Source organism: Orcinus orca, chromosome 8, assembly GCF_937001465.1.
Source record: "Orcinus orca chromosome 8, mOrcOrc1.1, whole genome shotgun sequence".
Taxonomy (NCBI): Eukaryota; Metazoa; Chordata; class Mammalia; order Artiodactyla; family Delphinidae; genus Orcinus; species Orcinus orca.
Window position 1 is genome coordinate 64,587,531 of NC_064566.1, and position 23,689 is coordinate 64,611,219.

The 23,689-nt window shown below is 41.0% G+C and overlaps 1 protein-coding gene across 2 annotated transcripts in view; it reads right to left on the reverse strand.

Annotated features, from left to right (window-relative positions):
• The window catches only part of RAB38 (RAB38, member RAS oncogene family), an 87,855-nt gene that overhangs the window by 45,150 nt on the left and 19,016 nt on the right, over positions 1-23,689 (reverse strand). For both annotated transcript variants that reach the window (XM_049713464.1, XM_004271875.3), the window contains exon 2: positions 1,364-1,644. In XM_049713464.1, the coding sequence (XP_049569421.1) occupies positions 1,364-1,644 (281 nt within the window). The remainder of the gene's footprint in view (positions 1-1,363; positions 1,645-23,689) is intronic.

Here is a 23,689-nt window from a genome sequence, read left to right on the forward strand (position 1 = left end):
TGCTTACTCCTGCTGGTGTTTACACTTTAGTGATATTCTCATATCAGGTTTTTCTTTGTAATCTCTAAAGCCATTACCTTAATTCAAGGCTTTGTCATTTTCCCGTAAGAATACAATAACTACCAAGTGGTTCTGTCTCCAGGTTTAATTGCCTCCAATCTACCTTTCCATAGTCCCCAGGGCAAATCTGACCATTCTACCCTCTGTAAAACCAGTCAGAGGCTCCTCCCCAGTCTATCTGAATGATGTCCATTCAAGCTATATTTTCCAACCATTCTCTGGTGATGCGCACAAATATTCACAAGTCCTAAGTGTGAATTTCCATAAGTGCAGAGACAATGCCTATCTTATTCACAGCTGAATCCCAGACAACTAGCGCAGTGCCTGTGCTCCACAAGTATTCAATACGTGTGTTCCACAAATAAATAAAAATGGAAAAATCGTGATATAAAGCTATGCAGAATGCAATCTTAATAATGTAAAATGTGCATATATATTTATATGCGCAAGAAAATCTCAGAAAAATGTAGTAAACCATTTACTTTTAATTCATGCTTTTTAAAAAAGTTTTCAAAATATAGGATGATACTATTTTTCTCTCTGATACTGAGATACAAAAATATAAACAGAGACAAAAGGGAGTAGAGCAAAAATTGTGCCCCCGACACGTCAGATAACAGCATGGGGTCTAATGGGAAGCGTAAAACCCCTCACCATGCCGCACGGGATTCTGCATCTTCCAGCCCTGACGCTGCCCCACTTCCTGCTACTCCTCTGCCACCCGGGAGAGTGAACAGTACCAAGCCACACTACGCTCTTCACGTTGGTATTTGCCATTTACTCTCTCACCCCACTCTTCCAGTATTGCCAGCATGCTAGTTCTGTGTTCTCGCCATCTTTTCATTTCTAGGGCCAAGCCCAATCCCCAGCAGACAGAAGAACGTAAGTGCCGCTGGGGTAAACTAATTCGTACTTGAATGAAGCAGTGACACTGCATGTGAGGCCCATTTCTTTCATTGACTCTAGAACCACACTCACCTAACAGGGTTGCCGTGAGGACTAAATGAGAAAATGCGCAAAAGCATGCCTGACACACAATAAGCCCTCAATAAAGGAACACGGTTATTAAACATTATCGGTGTGATCACGCCCAAGTTGCTTTGCTGCCTTGGCCACAGTCATCTTAAATGGCGGATCATAGCTCCACTCATCCCCTTGAAATGAGAAAGCGCTGAAAGCAGCTTGGGAACTATAAATCGCTAAACGAACACACACTATCAACATGATGATCATGACGATGATTATATGCCATTTTCTTTGGGAATCTTGCCTACAGTAAGTTTATCCTCTAAGGTCACATTACCTTTGCTGATGTTTCAAACCATCCTACGAAACCATGCTCCTTGCAGAACTGGTCCATCTTGAGGCCATTGTTCATGAGCACATCTTTCCCCTGGTCACATTTGTTGGCCAACAAAACCACGGACACTGGTTTGCCATTAGGGAGGCTTAACTTGGAGTCCAAATCGTTTTTCCACTTGGTCACTGCTTCAAATGTAGCTGGTCTGGTGACATCGAAGACAATAAATGCACCCATAGCTTCTCGGTAATAGACCCTCGTCATGTTTCCAAATCTTTCTTGACCTATCACCAAAAAGAAATAGAAATCAAAAACACATTACAGTTGTAAACTGAATCATACATGGGAACCTAATAAGACCTCATATGAGCAGACCACTCAGTAAAGTGCTTCATTGCTTATCTCTAAAGAATGCATTAAATATGAAGTCAGGCAGCTCTGTTGATCTTTGAGTCCTGAGGGGATTCATTCACTTAATAAGTATTTATTGAAATGTCTGTGTACCATGTAACAGTCCAGAACTCTGCTAATACAGTATCCCACTAGCCACATGTGGCTACTTCAGTTTAAATTAATTAAAACTAAATAAAATTTAAAATTCAGTTCCTCAGTCACACTAGCTAGCTACATTTCAAGTGTTCAATAACCACATGTGGTTAGTGGCTACAGTATTAGACACCCCAAGAGAGAACGTTTCCATTATCATAGAATGTTCTATTGGACAACATTGTTCTAAATACTTGGGATACAATGATTAAAACATGAAAATCCCTACCATGATGGAGCTTACATTTTAGTGGGACGATAGATTAGTATGTTACAAAGGCATCCACAGTCAACGTTAATCAAGGATAACAGTAATAGCTAGCATTTATTGTATGTTCACTAACCATCAGTGATGTGATTCCCATAAATAATCATTAAGGTACAATTATTAGGCCCATTTTAAAGTGACAAAATTGAGACCAATATGGCTAAGTAACTTGTTCAATTTATACAGATGGTAAGCTTAAGAAGTTACAATTCAAATCTGAGCTTTTTGAATCCAGAGCCCATAGTCATTTACCAACATTGAATACTCTTAACCACTGAGCCATAGTCTTATAATACTATCTCTCCCCCAAGTTTATATAGCAGGAGTGTCCCATTCAACTCAACTGAACAGATAACAGATATTTACGCATCAATGCCAGTCTCTGAGCTACATGCTAGGATTACAACAGTGAACTTGAGGGCCTATACCCTTAACTAGTCTACAGTCTATGGGATAAGGAAAGCACTCTGACATAGAAATAAACAAACAAAGAAATAAATAAATGGATTAGTCTTAGACCAATCAGCTAGAATCAGTTTTGCTCTGATTCTTAACTTTCTAAATGAATATTGGCAAATTTTAAACACACTAAGTTTAGCTTTCCCATCTGCAAAATGGCAGTAATAATATGCACCTCACAGGGTTGTTACGTGGATGAACTAAATTAACACATGTGAAACATCCAGCACAGTCCCTTACAACTCGTTGGTACTTGAGTTTTCCCTCCCTTTCTTCAGCATGTTAAAAATTATGAAAGACAATATGACAAAGGTAGTGAAATCAGAGTTCTAGACCAGAGTTTATGAAAGAAAATTACAGGAATTTGAGCTGGTCAACCAAAATGAACAAAATCCTATTGCTTATAAGTCTATCCACTAATAGTTGCTGAAGGCAGGAGCTGTCAAAGACTGGGTTTATATTTTCTGAACCCAAAACTCCCGAAGTGCATGACCAAAGTTTTTTAATTCTGATTTGGGAATTTCTTTGTGTTCAGAGTCTTATGAAGTTTTAGAAATTAAAACAAAGTTAAGTATGTATTGAATAAGTCAACTTATCTTCAAAAATAAAATGCTGAAACTGGCATGTATCTAAGAACATAGGTCAACAAACCTTTAAGAACACTTTACACTTAAGTTTGTGTTCAAGGTTTTGTGACGGTGAGTTTTAATTCAAGTTATCAAATTCTTTTGTAGGTCATGTTCACACTGGCATTAGCATTGTGGATTGTAAGAGAAACTGATCCGTAAGCACTTAATGAAAATGCATGAAGGTCAAGGCTTCCTATCCTAGTGTGTGAGCCTGTGTGCTCAAGCATGTATCACTTGAAAGAAGAACACTTTGTCAGGGCCAGCTCATGTCCATCCGAAAATATTTCTTACATGGGTTATACTAGCATTTAAAAAAATTTCCCCCAGTCATCTAGTCAATGAAAGAAAGTGGTATAATACTCCTCATATGACACAAAACCCACAGATGAACTTTCATTTTTTCCAATGAGTTCTTAATTTCATTGTTTTCCTTTTTTTTTTTTTTAGTTCCTTATGCATACAGTGATTTCCTTTGATACTGATCAGGGTGGCCATGACATTTCAGGAAGATAGGGGAAAAAGGCCCTCTGTTATCATTCAGAACTCTGAAGGCCTCTAGGCTTTTTAAGGATGTCTTATGATCCCTTTCAGGGAACTAATCAGATGAAGGGCAAAGTCATGGGTTATTCAATAATCTGCTTGTCCAGGGGTTTTCATAGTAGAGTAAGGCAGCCCTCAAGAAGAAAGATTTTACATTTCAAATATACGGCAAAAGGTCATTTTTAAGACTATGCAGAAAAGCACACTCTAGGCTTATACCTTCATAGGGATTGTGTGCGTGAGTTTGAGTTTGTGAGGGTATGTGTGTCAGATCAGAAACAGGAAGAAAAAAGTTTGTTTCTAGAAAGAAAAGACCTTTGTATATTGAGGTCACTGGGCCAGGAGACTTGGAAAGTTTGTATTTTTGGCATTCCAGCAAGAGGTCACATTCAGCCCAGGGCCTTTCCAGCACTCATTTTATCCTGCCTTTGTCAGCTGACAGTCCTGTCTGCTGTTTCTTAAGAAAAGAATGACAACCATGTGACTCTTCGTGAGTGCCTACATATGGACAAAGTACAGACCTGATGAAACTATCATAGGTGATTTACGTTAAAAAAAAAAAAGACTGTAGTTCAAAAAAATGCCATTGGAGTTAAATCACTGATTCGACACACATTTACTGAATAATACGATCCAGATTCTGTGCTTTGTGCTGCAGATACAGAATTTTTGTCCTTGAGGAACTTCTAAACTAGGAAGTGTTATACTGGATGCATGGACCAAAAATGATCCAGGTCACCATGTAAGTCCCCATTTCTTGTAGTCTCTAAGCACACACTCCATAGCCATGTAGATGCGGCTCATGATTCAGTTCTCAGCCTCAAGGGATATTAAACGACAGAGCAATCAACTGCCTCACAAACGTTAGTACAAAGCTTGTGGTAATAATTTGGATAACCTCCCACAGGAGGCACTAAATTGATGGGTCAGAAGACAGGGCATCTTCATTTTAATCCCTCGTTACCAGTGCAGTCTTAGACAACTGTATTTCTCTCCCTGAGACTCAGTTTTCTCATCTGTAAAATGAAGTTATTCTGGCCGATCCCTACAGCCCCTTTCTGTTTTCATGCCTTCTACCCCTATGATACCACCATTAAATCAACATCTGGTCCTCTGTTCCAACTGCATGAAGGGGCCCATTTGGTGTCATGGACTCAGCTAAAAACATACACCAGCAACATAGCCATAGCGTGTATTTAATATTTTTCACTTGATAATTAGTACTATCCGGATGCTCTCAGCAGGCATAACCAAGCAGTGTACCTGCTAGATGACATAAAAACAACAAGAGGGTTTTCTATTAACCAGCTAACTCTGTGACCTCAGATCAGCCACTTCACCATTCTGAGCCTCCGTTGGCTCATTGGTAAAAATAAGGAACTGGAATGGATACGTAAACTAAATTCATTATTACCTCTGACAACCCCTTTTGATCAACCTCCCCAGTATGCAGGCATCCAGCTCTCTACCTCCCATTCCTCCTGTGTTCCCCACACTGGTTCACAGCATCACCATCCACAATGCCACCCAGAGTGGTACCTTCAAGTCATCTTCCAACTCCTTCCTCATCCCCATATCCAAAGGGTCTCCAATATCCTATCAACACTTCCATTTCAAAGGGGGCTCTTGACTTTGCCCCCTCCTCTCCAGCAGCACTGCCACTGATCCACTTCAGGCCCTCAATGCTCCTCATTTGGACCACTGAAAGCTCCTAATTGGGGCTCTCAGCACCTCAATTTTTGTCACTCCCTCTTTCCCTTAAAATAAATGTAAATATAACACAGGTTTTTAGACAGTTGCCATTCAGGCAGCATAAAAAATCACTTGCTGGGTATATATAAAGGAAATGAAATCACTGCCTTGAAGAGATATCTGCACACCTATGTTCTTTGCAGCATTCGTGACAATAGCCAAGACATAGAAACAACGTAAATGTCCGTCGACAGATGAATGCGTAAAGAAAATGTGCTGTGGTCGTCTCTCAGTATCCACAGGGGATTGGTTCCAGGACCCACTAAAGATACAAAACTCTTAGGGTGCTCAAGTCCCTGATAAAATGACCTAGTACACCCACCCTCTGTATCTGCAGATGTGGAATCTGCAGATACAGAGGACCAACTATATACATGTACAACAGAATGTTATTCAGTCATAAAAAAAGAAGGAAATCCTGCCTTTTGCAACAACACGGGCAAATGTTATGAGAGCATTATGTTGAGGAAATAAGTCAGAGGAAGAAAAATACTGTACAATCTCACTTATGTGAGGAATCTAAGAACGCCATAAACAGTCAAAATTCATTAAAACAGAGAGTAGAACAGTGGTTGCCAGAGGCTAGGGGATGGGAGAAATGGGGAGATGTTGGTCAAAGGGTATAAACTTCCAGCTGTAAGATGAATAAATTCTGGGGATCTGATGTACAGCACGGTGACTATAGTCAACAATACTGTATTACATAATAGAAAGTTGCTGAAAGACTAAGTCTTATATGTTCTTACCAAACACACATACAAAAAGGTAATTAGGTGACGTGATAAAGATGTTAACTAACCTCACTGTGGTAATGGTTTCACAATATAGACATATAGCAAGTCATCATGTTGTACACCTTAAACTTACACAAAGTTATATGTCAATTATATCTCAATAGAGCTGGGGGGAAAAGAAATCATCTGAGCTATTTACAGACCACCCATTCCCAGGGCATCCTCCTCAGAGATTCTTATTGTACTGGTTTTGTGTGGGACGCAGGAAACTGTTTTTTAAAGCCCTCCCTAGGTGAAGTCTTATCAGAATCCACTTTCAAAATATAAATATTATATATATAAATATAATATATATATTATATATAATATATATAATATAATATAATATAATATATAAATATTACCATGATGCTCTGCCCTTTCAGCCCTCCAATGACTCTTACATTACACTTCTATGAAGACTACACATTTGGAGCCTTTGGCCCAACCACCCTTTCAAACTCCTCTCCTGTCCCTTCCTTCAGAGTGTTCCACAGGCAAGCCGCACTGGACTACTTGTCCTTCCTGAAACACATCCTGCATTACTCCCTGGCTTTTCTTGCCTTTTTGCAGCTCTGTTCCCAAAGCCTGAATTGCCTCCCCATCTCCCCTCTCACCTTCAATCAAATCCTATGCAGCCTATCATTGTGCCCTGAAACCTCACACATCCTGCCAGCTGGAACCATGGCTCCCTTTTTCACGACCCCATAGCATTTCCTTTATCCTATTCCATTCACTCTTATCATGCTGTGTCTTCATGCTTCTCTCTCCAACTTGGCATTGGAAAAACCTGGAAAACAGGTTGGTCACATTTTAAGGTTGTATATCCGCGGCCTATTTCTCCACGTTTTGGATATGGTATAGCTCACGACACTACAGTAGAAATAAACTGAAATTAAGATTCCTCCTTCCTCTAAAATACAGCGTTGTCTTGTATTCATGAGCTAATGCCGCATACTGATGCACTTTATATTCTGCTCTTGTTTTCAGCAAATAATCAATAGATGTGCACTGATGGAGAAAATTAACATTATTCTAACAAGGTTATGTGCATATCTGTTGCAACGAGTTTCAGACTGGAATGTTATGTTTTTGTAATCATTCTCATCCTCTTAAGAAATAATCTCTTGGAATCAGTTTACTCTATTCTAAACATATATTTTTGGGGTCATGGCACAATCAGTAGAGCTAAAAGTACCACCAAGGCATGCTCTTTATTTCTAGACAGTAATGGTCTGAAAAGCAGGAAAATAAAACCAAAAGTAAATATGAGTTTTGAACAAGGATCTGAAGGAAAAAAAAACTACCCAATTGCTATGATGATCAAATGGCCACTGAACTTATAGTGGCGTAAGCTGGTTTTGAAGGCTCAGGGAAACCCACCAGACTAGGATCAGAGTCAGGCCGACAACCTGGTAAGAAAAGTTTTCTCCATTTTTTAAGAGCCCATCTGACCCTCTGGCAGTAGTTCTGAAACTTTTTCATCTTCTCTCCTCACTTCTTTGCTCCACCAAACCAGCGACAGAAAAGTGTCAATCGATCACCATTTTTCCAAGTCATCTAGGCTTCTATTCTAGAATTAACCTTGTGTAATCTTCCCCTACAAAACTGCCAACCTCTCTCCCTAGCCAGACCAAGTTTCTGCAGCCCCCTGACAAACACTGCCCTGTGTGCCCACTAAGTGTTCAGTAAGACGTCTTTGCTGAGTGAAGAAATAACCCCTAATTCTTTACTCCCTCCCAATGATCACTGGCAGGCTTAACAAGTCTTTAAGAGTCATCCTCTGCCATGTCACTAGCAATCATCACTTTCTTTCCACTCCCAGTGAAATCACTTTAAGTTTGTCTCATCTCACCTCATTTCTTTCATTCATCTAACAAAATATTTTGAACTCCAATTAATTTCCAGACACTAGAAACATGCAACTAGAAAAAATCAGCAACTAAGAAAAAACAAAAATCGTTGCCCTCATGAAGCTTACATTCTAGTAAAAAGAGATCAACAGTAAACAAAAAAGTAAGATACGTATAACACTACATTATCTGGTAAAAAGTACTACGGAGAAAAATAAAGCAGCAAAGGAGAAACAGGTATGCTGGAGGCAAGGGTACAGTTAAGCAGGATGGATGGATGGCTCACTAAGAAGGTATCATTTGAGTAAAGACTAAAAAGAGGTAAAGGAACAAGTCATATGGATGTTTAGGAGAAGAGGGCTTTAGATAGAGGGAATGGCAGGTACAGAGATGCAGAGGCACAGACGTGTCTGGCCAGCATGTGGAGAACAGCAAGGAGACTGTTGGCTGGAGAGGGCGGAGCAAGGGGAGGAGTAGCCTGTGATGAGGCAGGCAGATCACAGGATCCAGACTGTAGACGGTTTCAGGCTATTATACTGATGCTGCCTTTTATTCTGGATGAAAGAAGAAAGCACTGAACGATTGTGAGCAGATGAGAAACATGAACTGACAGAAGCAAGTGGATAACTGTGGCTGCTGCACTGAGGAATGACTTAGTCAAGGTCGGAAGTAGGGAAACCATAATCCAGGCAAGAGATAATGATGTGGACCAAAGTGGTAGTGGTGAAGATGGTCCAGATTGGTTGTTTTCCAGATATATTTGGAGATAGAGAAGATAGGTGGGCTATAAATTATGAGATGATTCAAGCATGACCCACAAGCTTTTGACCTGAATTTTTGAAAGTATGGAGTTGCCATTAGCTGAGATGGAGTAGGCTTTTGGAGACACAGGTTTTGTGGAAGTAGACTGGGACTTTGACATGTTAGGTTTGAGATGTCTGTTACATAGATACGTCGAATAGGCAGCTGGATAGAGGAGTCTGAAGTTCCAGGGCGGGGGGTCAGGACTGGAGATTTACTTTGTATTTTAATTTCTGTACACCTCTGCCAGATTCACCACCCAAAGCCCTCTTTTCACCCTATCATTTGCCTACTTAAACTCACTACTGCCTAAAACAGATGCCAAAATTTGGAGGTTAGGCGGCGAACATGTTATGGGACCCACCCAGGATTTAAAGCAATTTGAGCTATTTCCCAACAGTTATAAATTGGAAAATAAATACAAATATTGGAATGTCTTAAAAACTCAGAATATTCAGAAATCCAGGGTCTGCATTATATGAATAATGTTGTCAAGTTCATTTGCGCTGATCAGTACCAAACACTCAATGTTAAAGAGAAAAAGCTGGCTGAGATACTATTCCTTTGACATTGCTAGATACCACAAAAAACTGCTCTAAATTTAAATTTATGTATCTATATCCATTTTATTAAAATAATTCTAACAAAATATTTAGAATTCAATGAAATTTATATAGTTTTATTTTAAAATAAATCATTGCTATTGATCCATTTTTCTTACGCTAAGTCTCTTATAGATGGTTACGTAGGATCCCAGGATTGTTTCTTTGCATCAAAATACTCTTTAACACACTTGGCCTCACTCTTAATACATCCCTCTAGCTGGATGTGACGTTTTGTGGAAAAACAAAATGGGAGCCAGGATTGAGGGGAAGTTTTGTGCCCATTTCCTAGGGAAACAGGGAGCAGTAGCTTGCGTGGTCCAGAGTGAGAACAGAGTTTTTCAGAGAGGACCTCGAAAGATAAACAAATGTTGGCCCGGTAGAGAAAAGAGTTCATTTATTTTACCCTCTGGGCTCCTATGGGATTTTTAAGGTTGCACACCTCGATCTACAAGTTAAAGGCTAATCCTCAGACCGAGGTCAGCGTCCTGCCCCAAACTATGCCTTGCTAGGCTCTGCTAAATTCTGCCTCTTGCTTTCATTCACACTCATTCCACGGCACTCCTATCCTCACTGGAACACACCCTACCTCTGATTCTCTGCCTAACTAAATCCTACCTATTCTTCAAGGTTGTACCAAACCCCACCTTCTTGTAGCGTTTTCTGACTACTTGGCCCCGGGCTCAATTCTTTCCTCCCCTATACTCACACAGCGCTGACTGAATGTATCACTTGTTCGCCCATTCAGTCAGGCCCTGCCTCATACTGCTTTTTATGTGCTGCAAACCTCCGCAGACCATGTCCCGGGTTACGCTGTAGACTCCTTGAGCCCACTGTTGAATTCCTCCAAAACTGTCCCCTATCTCTCCCTAGCACATGCACTCTGAGAGCCTCTCTGTCGGTGCTCACAATGGTCTTGCGAAATAAAATGGAACTGGTAATACAAGTACTCTTTACATAATAAAGTAGCAATTAATATTGATTTCTTATTTGTGAAAGGGAGCCCCAGCAGAGAGAGGAGTGGAATGAATAAAGCAAGATCTCTAATCCAACTCATTTACTTTCCATGCCTACTAAACTCCTGCTCATTCTTAAAATCCACTCTGAAAAATATCTGTCCCCAGTTCAGAAGCACCTCTCCACAATTTCTTTAGTTCCCCTATAAACAGTGGCTCTCATTTCATCTTACTACTGGTTGTCACGTCTTATAGGCAAGTCTTGTCTCTACTTAACAAGAAGGTAAAGCCAGATGCAGTGTATTGAATTTAGCTAGATTGTGCAAGAGAATAGGATGGCATAAAAAGTAATGATTGGTTTCTTAGGGTCCATAAGCAATAGCATTATAGACAGCAAGGGTGGCTGGGTTATAGTGATCTATTTTTAAATTAAACTTTGAAAATATTCTCATTAAATTCTAAATTTATGTTTAAAGCTGTGTGTGTGTGCGTGTGTGTGTGTGTGCATGTGTGCGTGTGTGTGTGAAAATGAGTATCCCAGTACCTCAGGAGATTTTTTTTCAGAATTATTTTTGACTGGGGTCTGACACTACTCAGTTTAAATGAAATAACTCACTTGGATAGAGAAGAAACAAGATCATATAGTAATGCAGTTTGCAATATTGGATGGAGGAAGGCAATGAAACCATGTCACAGAAGAGAGGTTGGCAAGAATCAAGATAGAAGGATCAGCATCTCATGTTTTTAATTAAACCAATTACAACCTAAACAAACAGCTAGCAAACAACCTAAAAATACGTCCACTGAATTACAAGCTCAAATGTATTAAATAAAAAGCTATCTTTGAATTACTTACCATTTGAGACATCACCTCTAAGTAACCTTTAAAGATACTTGTATAAATAACTCAAAAGGGACCCTGGACTCTAAGGGTTTCACTCTTAAAGAATTTCCTGATTCCTTCAGAGGTAAAACTCCCCAAATGTGTGCCCAGGTGCTTTGGGGGTGCCTCAGTGAACTCACAGGGTTGCAACAAGATAATTTTAAATTTTAAGGCAAGCACAGTGGTGCTCAAGATCAATTAGACACCTCAGGAACTACTAGCTAGAGGCAGTTCACAATTTTAACATTAGGTTGTACTACATTCCCTTTGATGTGATCATATCTTTTTGAAGCTGGGGTTTTTGCAGTTTGTGGGATAAAAAGCAAGAGTCATGTGAAAATCAATGAGAAACAGGAAATGAGGGTGGTGGTGTCCACTCTGACTCAAAGGTTTGAGATACTATTCTATGGCCCAAAGCAATGCATATGCCAATAATAAATATAGTTATTAAAAGTGAAATAAAAATCATTTTCTTTTAATTTATGTCTTCCATTTTTTCCAAAGGCCTATTAACTATTAAACTATAATACTTATTAAATTGTTCGGTGCTAACTATTTAACAAACAGAGCTTTTAGGTATTTCTATTGTCTTAGAGGTACCATGAAAAAATTACTTTGACGCCAAAGGTTCTGTGAACTGTGGAAGTTTGAGAACCTCTCCCAAGCCTAGCCTGGAGGATTGTTTTCTTTAAGTTTAAAACACACACACACACACACGCACACACACACATCTCTACCACCGTACAAGACTTAATTTTTATTCCAATAACATCAAGCATCATAGCCATTCTTATCTTTAACTCTCAAACAAGAGACTGTGGCCCTTAGGCACTGTGGTTTTCCTGTCTCAAGTAGTATATTAATATGGTTCTTATTAACCCAAACCAACGACATAGTCTAAGCAATGACGTGTGCAAAGAACTCAGCTCATCCAACTCTTAGCCCTGTCCAAAGTAGAAAGGCTAAAAATAATAATAAATATTCCTTTAAAATAAATAATGTACATCTTCAAAATGCAACTTAATCCATGATATGTGAAACCAATTGCATTGTTATATTACACAATAGGAAATAGTAGAGTGGAGTGGTTACAAAATAGAATTTGTAACTAGACAAATCTCAGTTCATATCCTAGCATCATCTCTTACTTTCTATGTGACTTTTGAAAAATTTTGAGCGTTTATCTGTTTTCTAGCCTGTATAAGCATAGCTCTCTCCTCTTTATGATAGGGTTAGTAACAGTACCTACAGATCAGTTCCTTGTGAGCAGTAAATAAAATGATACGTAAAACTGCACAGCACCATGCCTAACACCCAAAAATGGTGGCTATTAATAACCCTTTATACTGCAGGGGGAAAACAGTCCTCCCAACAAGTAATTTAAATCAATTTGTTTTCAACTTCACCCTACAAATTAGATTGAAATGTGTTTGAATCCCTCACACTGTAGATAATTGCTTGGTCTCCAATAGGCTGAGGAGTTCACAAGAAGCTAAGTTTTCCATTGTTCTTCCTGAGAGAGCAGATGTATGTAAGGCTGATGAGGAAGAAACGTTAAATCATGTGTCAGGATAACACAGACTACAAAAAATAGCAACTTGGGGCAAAGAGTAATAATTCCGATTTCTCCCAGACATTTGAAATGATTGACTATCCTCTTCCTGAACTCTCTTCCCTTTGCATCCAAAACCTGCTTTTGCTTCGTTCTCCTCCTCCATAGTACTTTCTCCTTTTCTACTTCTTTGCTAACTCCACAGTCATTTCATTAAATTATGTAACAAGTAATTGTGTCAAGCTCTGCTAAAAATCGGAAAGGATATCTGGAGAAGTACAACATAACTCTAATGAATTGCTAAAGGGAGACGTGCCAGAAGGGAGTAGAGTCGTGTTGGATTCAAGGGAGGAAGAGGTTACCACTGGAAGGAGAGAATTCAGGAAATCTTTGTAGAGGAGTTGCCCTTTCAGGTGGGTCTTAAACATCAAGTAGGTTTTGGATACGTTGAAATAAATGGAAGGGCATGTGAACTAGCAAGAAGGGCAGGAGCAAAGGCACAGAAGCAACAAACACGGGGTGTGAGTAAGGAAGAGCAAGGAGTCCAAATGGCCACATTGGAAGCCTCATAAGGGAGCACTGGGGGAAATTATATTAGGCATGTCATTTGAAGCCAAACTGTGGGTGACTTTGGTTCACCCCAATTCCATACCACCATCCTCTCTTCTTCTTTTTTTTTTTTTTTGCGGTATGTGGGCCTCTCACTGTTGTGGCCTCTCCCTTTGCGGAGCACAGGCTCCGGACGCGCAGGCTCAGCGGCCATGGCTCACGGGCCCAGCCGCTCCGCGGCATGCAGGATCTTCCCAGACCGGGGCACGAACCCGTGTCCCCTGCATTGGCAGGCGGACTCTCAACCACTGCGCCACCAGGGAAACCCCATCCTCTCTTCTTTATGGCATGAACTCCCATAGCTGGATGAATGCTAAGTTCATTTTTTTTGTGCCCCAGTACTTGAGACAACAGCAAGACATCTGGTGTTAAAAAGAAGTTTTTAATTCTTCAAATCCCATCATTAATAAACCAGAGAAGCCTGTATTCTGGTTCTAGTTCTACCACTAACTAGCTCTCTGAGCCTGAGAAACTAATACGAACCCCCTTTCAGAGCATAGCTTCCTCATCTGTAAAATGAAGGATTTGGTTTGATGAACCCTCAAGGTTTTAACTCTGTGAAAATTACCTATATTGCTTCACCTAATCTACCCAAAAACATAAATAAAAACAGTTTTGTCATTTGACCTCCAAATGAATGACATTTTCCTCCAAATTATGAAGATTTTGTTAAATGAAGAAGCACAGTTTTTAAGAATGGTCTTTAAGGTCACTTTCCAGTTTTTATGGTGAAAAATAAAATGAATGCCAACTTAAGAAAAGTGATCACCAAATTTATCGATTCTAAAATGTATGCATTTTTCATATGTCAATGTTCATAAAATTACAAAGTCTTTCAAGCATGAAAAAACTTGTATTTTGTTCATAAACAAAAAGTTTCTTTTGTTTATTAAAGAAATTTTTAGAGCAACGATGAAATAGTTGACTGAAAATTTTTATTGAACAAATACTCATTAAGCACCCACTAGTACCAAGTACTAGGGTTACAGCTGGAAGGAAAAAGCATTCCAATGCAGTAGTAGAGGACTTCTAATCTGAAGTAAGCATGGTATATTATGAGAAGAGATAAACAGTATCTCCCTCAGTCACAGGGACTCAAAAGAGACTTCCTGAAGGAGATGAGATGGGTAAGTGACAGAGGACACATAGAAGCTATCTAAGTAAAGAAGAGGGAAAGTGTAGTTAGCCAGAGGCAATTGTATGAGCCACAGTATAAAGGGAAAGGTGGTTGAACTGAAGGCATTATACGATATCCAGAATGGTCAAGAATCATACATATGAGAGATGAGACTGGAATGGGTGACAGAGGCAGGATCATGAAAGGCCGTGAATTTCATGCTGAAATGTTTAGTCTTTCATTCCGAAAATGATGAGGATCCACTGAAGGATGCCAAACTGGAGAACACCTAACTAGAGAATGATGCCATGCTAAGAAGCCTCACCTCTGCAGATGACAAGCTGATGGGTGGGAAAGCCTGAGGAAGGGATGGGCATCAGGATGATGCTACAGTAGTTCAGATAAGTTGAGAAGAAGACATGGCTACTGAAAGGAGGGATAAGATAGAGTTATTTGTCAAGGTAGAAAAGACAGGATTTGATTAATATGTGAGAATGGAAAACTAAAGGGAGTGGGGAATGGTGAAATTTAAAACCTGAGTTAGGGCTTCCCTGGTGGCGCAGTGGTTGAGAGTTCGCCTGCTGATGCAGGGGACATGGGTTCGTGCCCCGGTCCGGGAAGATCCCACATGCCGCAGAGCGGCTGGGCCCATGAGCCATGGCCGCTGAGCCTGCACGTCCGGAGCCTGTGCTCTGCAACGGGAGAGGCCACAACAGTGAGAGGCCCGCGTACCAAAAAAAAAAAAAAAAAAACTGAGTTATTTTCAATGAATAGTTTAAGATAACATAACTTCTCAACGAAGCTCTTGAACAGCTGAAAAAAAATAGTGGAACTCAATAATTTGGAACCCCAGGCTAGATCCTCAGACTTGACTTTGCCAAGTTGATGGAGACTACTCTAGTACACCCACCTAGAAGGTGAGGATCTTTCCTTGATAGAATAAACCCGAATTCCACCCCAGGAGCCACCATATCCATCTGGGAATATCCCTCCCAGAATCAAAGGAGTAAAATAATAAAAAGGGTTCTCAATGGTTTGAAAGCAGGGCTTCCCAAAGCGAATTCTCAGAAGAGGGAGCAATCGGGCTCTAAACCTACCACAAGACAACTCTCTTCAAAATGCTTTCAGGTGAGCAATGACTCTAAGGTCCAACCCCACTGGCTATTTAACACCAAACCACTTTTACTGAGCAACTATAATGTGCCAGGCACCATGTTCTACTTACCTTTGGCCCAGTTTCCTCACCTATAAAACTGGAAATAATATGACCCATTTAGCAGGATCATTGTGCTGTTTAAACTGCAAAGTTTACTTTGATAAATTGATTAATGTAAGGAACTATCACTCTTAACCATTGGCTTAGCAAATACATCCTCTCCTAATTTGACTGCCGGTCCCTCTCACCACCTCCCTCCTTACATTGTAATCTCCGGCAGTGCCGGACGACCCACAGCCCTCACCACGTCCCCTCACCTCCACACCATGGCTATGGCAGATGCCACGTTTTGACCTTCTTTAGCACCTGACATTTCTCCTTCAGGGCACTTATTAAAACAGTCAATAATTATCTCCATGATTATCTTTAAATATCTTTATGCTCCACCAGAATATCAGATTCCATACCAATGTCCATTTCATTCCCCCCTGAAACCCGATGCTTATCAAGTGAATGAATAAATTTTCCCAGGCAAGATCTTACAACTCTCAAACCTGAGGTTTTAAAATGACTTTCAGACAACCCTAAGAAGGGGAGAAAATATTTGCAAACGAACCAACTGACAAAGGATTAATCTCCAAACTACACAAGCAGCTCATGCAGTTCAATATCAAAAAAACAAACAACCCAATCCAAAAATGGGCAGAAGACCTAAATAAACATTTCTCCAAAGAAGATATTACAGATTGCCAACAAACACATGAAAGAATGCTCAACATCACTAATCATTAGAGAAATGCAAATCAAAACTACAATGAAGTATCACCTCACACCAGTCAGAATGGCCATCATCAAAAAATCTAGAAACAATAAATGCTGGAGAGGGTGTGGAGAAAAGGGAACCCTCTTGCACTGTTGGTGGGAATGCAAATGGATACAGCCACTTTGGAAAACAGTATGGAGGTTCCTTAAAAAACTAAAAATAGAATTACCATATGACCCAGCAATCCCACTACTGGGCATATACCCTGAGAAAAGCATAATTCAAAAGAGTCATGTACCACAGTGTTCATTGCAGCACTATTTACAATAGCCAGGACATGGAAGCAACCTAAGTGTCCATCAACGGATGAATGGATAAAGAAGATGTGGCACATATATACAACGGAATATTACTCAGCCATAAAATAAACGAAACTGAGCTATTTATAGTGAGGTGGATGGACTTAGAGTCTGTCATACAGAGTGAAGTAAGTCAGAAAGAGAAAAACAAATACCGTATGCTAACACATATATATGGAATCTAAAAAAAAAGGTTCTGAAGAACCTAGGGCCAGGACAGGAATAAAGACGCAAGACATAGAGAATGGACTTGAGGACACGGGGAGGGGAAAGGGTAAGCTGGGACAAAGTGAGAGAGTGGCATGGACATATATACACTACCAAATGTAAAATAGATAGCTAGTGGGAAGCAGCTGCATCTCACAGGGAGGTCAGTTCGGTGCTTTGTGGCCACCTAGAGGGGTGGGATAGGGAGGGTAGGAGGGAGACACAAGAGGGAGGGGATATAGGGATATATGTATACATATAGCTGATTCACTTTGTTATACAGCAGAAACTAGCATACCATTGTAAAGCAATTATACTCCAATAAAGATGTTATAAAAATTAAAAAATTAAAATAAATTAAAAATAAAAAGACTTTTAAATGAAATGCAGTAAAATAGAACAAAATATTTAAGTACCATTTTGACCCTCAGTGAGAGTACCTGTGTTCTGACAAAGCCAGAATGAAACAGATCCTGGGTTTCCTTTTGACCTGGGTGGGCCTCAAGGGCTCCACTTACTCCTTCTTTCTAGGAGCCCATGAACTCCTCCCTCTATAGCTCTACAACTTAGAATCTGTCTTCCTTCTAGTCACCATCCCTCCAATCACCTCATCCCAACCACTTTAATTCTTTCCACCATGATGTTTATAATCTATTGGCAATGGGGAACCACCAAAGTGATGTTCTGGGAAGATAAACTTGACCTTAGCACACATAAGAACTGTTGGAGGAAGAGACTAGAACTAGCCAGGTGGCTATGACAGCAAGACAGGTACATAATAATAGTGCTGTCCCTGGTCTAAGGTCGTGACAGGAGAGGCATAATCACTAACTGACGTGGAGATTGATAGCATGTGTGGCTCAAAAGAGAAGGAGAAAAGATGGCAGAGGTTTCAAGTCTTAGTGACTGGGTAAAAAGTAGTATAGTTCACATAAACTAGGAAGACCAGTATGTGGAGAGATATGTCTAGTTGAGGTTTACAAATAGCATCATTTACTACTTTCATTAAAAGAGGTGATGGGGGCTTCCCTGGTGGCGCAGTGGTTGAGAGTCCGCCTGCCGATGCAGGGGACACGGGTTCGTGCCCCGGTCCGGGAGGATCCCACGTGCCGCGGAGCAGCTGGGCCCGTGAGCCGTGGCCACTGAGCCTGCGCGCCCGGAGCCTGTGCTCCGCAACGGGAGAGGCCACAACAGTGAGAGGCCCGCGTACCGCAAAAATAAAACAAAAAGGGGGTGATGGTGTGATGGTAGATATTCTCTGCTTGTATTCCTTTGTTGTTGTATTGTTGTTTTCTTTTGCACTTTCCATTTTTGCTACATTGAGCATATGTTACTTTATTAAGAGAAAAAAACAACCATCTTGTTTTTTTTATGCAACTTGGCTATGACATATTGATCTTGCAATATATATGAGATATCATAAAGACAATGTCCAGCAGGAAGACGAAATTGTAGGCCTGAAGCTTGTGAGAAGGCAAGGTTATAGGCACAGTTTTGTAGTTATAAGCATAGAGTTTAAAGCCTCGGGAATGCATGAGCTCCCCAGGAGAAGGAGACGGAATTAAAAAGGGCCAGAGGATGAACTTCTGTCTCACGTCGTGTGGCCCTGAAGTCCCTCACGGGGAGTAACTGGTGCTAGGTAAGAACACAGGAAATATCACACTAGCTAGAGGCTTTGTTCAGCCTGCTCAGAGAATGGATGGATGTGGTGCGGACAGGACCCCGTCTGCATCACCAGAGTATTTTGGAGTTACCTATATCAGTACACTTTACTCACCGTTACAATGATTTGCTTCTGTGCTGTCATGCGCACTAAACCGTGAACTTTTTGAGGTCAGGAATCAAGTCTTGTTCAGTTCTTTAGCCTTCTCTGTTTTCCCCTCACCTAGCACAGTGCCTAACACATACCAGGCATTTAATATACACATCTGCTCAAGAAACCAACCACACACATAGGAGGTGTTCCCTGCATTCCCTCCTTCTCTCAAATGACTTAGCTTTCCTCGGTCAGGCTGCTATGTGCCCTCTTGTCTAGAGGAACTAGTCCTCTAAAGCCTAGATGAGGGGACTTGTCCCACAGGCCTAATGCCCATGTGTCTGTGACACATGGAGATTCTAATGACCTCCCTGCAAGAAGCCCTGAGGTGTGTTGCCCACCCGTCATTCACCTCACTCTGAAAGTTCACTGTTTGGTTCAGTGTACATACTATTTACTTGTAAGCACATAGCGTGTTAATCCACACGGTATTTAGAAAATCTATAATTAGCCAGGCTAGAAACAAGGCAATAAAGTGCCCACCAGAAAGTGGCCCAGACTTGCCATGCATTTTTACTTTTTGGTCTGACACAGTGGTTGCCAAATTTAGCTCTTTCTACATTTTTAGATCTAATTACGTGGATATTTAAAACCCTTCTTCTAAAACTTCCTGGAGAATTAGTCTTTTAGAAACAGATATTGAAGAGATGCTCAAGTCCAATCCCTTCCCTCAGTTGAATTTCACAGTGTGGAAGCACTTTACAGACACTAAAACAACACACCAGTGTGACCCAGATGAACCTCACGGCCACTGGTGTGGGCGGTCAGTGTTTCCAGGCTCCTGACTCTAGACCGGGGCTACCCGCCGCTGTCACTCTGCCTGTTGGATAATTAATGTCCTCCAATGCTTCTTTGTCACACAGCTTAGGTGGGGAAAGTTAGTATAGATGTGCCCTGCAGGGAAATATTTTTCTGGATCTTGTTTTAGCTACATAGGGGAATTTATTATTTAGGAGAGTCTTGCAGTGAAACTTTCACATGGGGAAGAAGCATTCTCTAAATTACCTGCCAACTTAATTTATTTTCTACTGTCTTTGTTAAGTCTAGCATCAGGTTTTCTGATGACCAACAGACCTGGTCATTTCTCTCATATATATGCATAAAAGATGAAGTTAAACAGACCTGCTGTTCCTATTCTCCTCCGCCACGTGCGAGCTCTTGTGACCTTGGGTCTCTGATTCTTGATCTCATATAAAATAGGCCTAACACTACCCGCTCTGTCAATATCCTCAGCAACGTTGGGAAGATCAAGCAGGAAAATGTATGTGAAAGTAGTTTGTAATAGCGATTAAAACAACAAGAGTAATAGCTAACGTTCCGAATGTGTCGGGCACAGTTATATGAATTAACTCATTTCATTCTTGTAACGCTAAGATACAGATTCTGCTGTTGTCCCCAGTTTTTTGACAGGAAACCAAGGAATAGAAGTTAAGTAACTTGCACAAGTCACAAAGCTAGTAAGTAAAGAAGTTGGAATAAGCTGCCACGTACTAACTGGGCACAGTAAGACTATATTAAAGCTGACAGAGACTGCAAGAGAGAACACAGCATGAATATGTGATATCACAGGAAAATGAAACAGTTGCCATTTTAAAGATGGAGCAACTCAGATCCAGCAGGGTTTCATGATTTGCCCAATGTCAAGTATTACAGTTTTAGAATATCCACAATTTATGGATAGAATAAGTAATAGTATGTTTATTAGTATTCTAATTAGTATTCTAAAATATTCTTTTTTTTTTTTTTTTTTTTTTTGTGGTACGCGGACCTCTCACTGCCGTGGCCTCTCCCGTTGCGGAGCACAGGCTCCGGACGCGCAGGCTCAGCGGCCATGGCTCACGAGGCCAGCCGCTCCGCGGCACGTGGGATCCTCCCGGACCGGGGCACGAACCCGCGTCCCCCGCATCGGCAGGCGGACTCCCAACCACTGCACCACCAGGGAAGTCCTAAAATATTCTATTTTTAAATTGTGGGAAGTAGAGCAAAGCTGTTAGGAACCTGGGTGCGGGATTCAATGGCCACGTTTTAAATTCCAGCACTACCATTTAACCAACTATTTTACTGGAAAATTAAATATGCACAGACAATTGTAAGAATAAATGCCTAAAAGATGTTAGCTACTATTACTATCACTGTCCTAATTCCTGTTGCCAGTTCCCAAATCACATCAAGAGTTCTGGACAAAATTGTATAGTTCTCTTTGAAAGTGCTAATGGAGTAATCACAGCATCAGGATTTGGAGAGGAGTAGGAAAGGAGAGTCTCAAGTGTGAACTTTTCTTTCTTTCTTTTTTTGATAATTCTATAAAGTGAAAAAACCCTATAACCAAGAATCAAATTTTCAGAAATAGATTTTCATTCCAGTTCCTTCCACTCTCTGCACAGCGGTACTGATTAACATCCAAAAACATGTTAGAAATAGGAGAGAGAAGGCAAGAATAATCTATCTACTAAAGAAGCAGTGCCATTAAAAAGGAAGGAAGTATCACCCCAGTGGGCCACCTCTGCACCAGGCGCTCACAGGCCTTTGGTTATAAAGAGCATGGCTTGATTCCAAATCAGACAGACCTGCTTCAAAGCCAGCTCTTCCACTTATTAGCTGGGTGGCCTTGGGCAAAGTGACTTAACTTCTCTGACTCTATCAAGAGTTTCTGAACCAGAGCTAACTCAGCTGCTCCTCTACGGCAGAATCACTGGGATACAGGGCAACTGCTGTCCCCTATGGGGTCTGTGGGATTCATCACGCTGGTTTAAAGGTCTCCTTCACAAGCGCTTGGGGAGGGGGAAGGGGAAGCTTGGATGAAGTGAGAGAGTGGCATGGGCTTATATATACTACCAAATGTAAAATAGATAGCTAGTGGGAAGCAGCCGCATAGCACAGGGAGATCAGCTCGGTACTTATGTCCAAGTAGAGGGGTGGGATAGGGAGGGTGGGAGGGAGACGCAAGAGGGAAGAGATATGGGGATATATGTATATGTATAGCTGATTCACTTTGTTATAAAGCAGAAACTAAACACCACTGTAAAGCAATTATACTCCAATAAAGATGTTAAAAAAAAAAAAAAAAAGGTCGACTTCAGAAGCCCTGAAAGGTACTTCTTGGAGTTTTTTTCAGGAGCAGACTGGCCCGTCTAAGTGGCCACAAAACACACATCACGGGAATTAGCTGAACAAATAGGACCCTACTTGGCATTTAACCAAATGGATATTAAAAGTCTAATTGAGCAAAAATTCCCTCTCTAGCAGATGGATGTGATACCCTGTCCAGACAGGGCATGTCCCCTCTACCTCATCCACACCCCCGGCAATCTCAACGCAAGTCCCCCAGCTTTCATGACCTGTTCTTTTCAGACACACACCAGAAGTGAGCACAAAGGAGACAGAGAAGCATTCCTCAAGGGTGGACAGACAGGCTGACCTGAAGATGCTATAAGATACACTTAGCTGACTGAAGTCTGGCTGGGAAGTTGAGGCTGGATTCCATATGAACTCACTCCTCACAGGACCAGCTATGCAGCTTGAAACATGTCAGTACTGCGCTCCAGTCACCCTTTCCCACAATGGCCCAACTTCCCCCCAACCAGCTTTGCCTGCTGCCCAACTTCTAACTCAGCCCACAGGGCCTTTGGGCTGGAGGCTGCCAAAGACAGGTTAGCACTAAACATCAGAGCTCCGGGAAAAGGAAGCTTCCCTACAGAGATGGTGCACACCACTGTATCTATAGGACTCAAGGCTCCTCAGATTTCTTACTTATACAGACTTCTGCGACTATAGCCTCCATGGCAACTTCAGAACTGACTCATGGCTCAGGAGGTATTTCGAAGCTTGGGAATGAGATTGCTCAAGACAGCATGTGGTAATATGGACAAAGCTGGAAAATAGTGCTGGATGTTTGGAATACATTATATGTGCCCATTGTTTACCAGGAATTATCATTTAACAAGGTTTAATTAGCACATTTACATCATGTCCTTCTTGCCTAGCGTTTATGCATGTTCAAAATAATTGGTAGCTAGTGTAACAACAGTCCATGCAGCTCTCCTAGGTAGTAAGTACTAATGGGTTTAGCCAGCATTTGCTGGTTGTTCATCTCTTGTTTGCTCCTTTGTTGAGAGAAAGCATTCTATCTATTTACAGACAAGGAAACTGAGACCAGGAAGTTAGGGAACTTGCCTAAAATCACCCAGGACATATGGGGTAAAACAGGGATCCAGACAGGAGCAGTTCGACTCTGGAATTTAGGCTCTTCATCTTTATACCCTACTATTGTCCGTGTTAGGTGATGACACTGAGACCCACAGACATTATGTAACATGTCTGAGGTCACATCATTATTTGCTTTTCACATAAAAATCTAAATTACAGCTACATCCCCTTCAAACAGTCAGCTAATTCTAAACTTCGGTCCTAGAGACTTTGATGCAGCCGGAAGAGTTGTCAGACACTGAAACAAGCAGCAACGAAGTGCACAGACTCATAGAGGATTTTCTAGGTATAAAGCCCAATCAGATAGTGGCCAATGACACCTTCTGGTCTCTGATAACCCCTGTGCTATTAGACCTGCTAAAAATGACACCAAAGGCATGAATCTGTTCAGATGCCAAGAGTTTTATCATAAGACCTGGAAGCTCATGATTAAAGAGGCACTGGAGTCCCCAGAACCAGAAACGCCTTTTTGAAAATTTTCC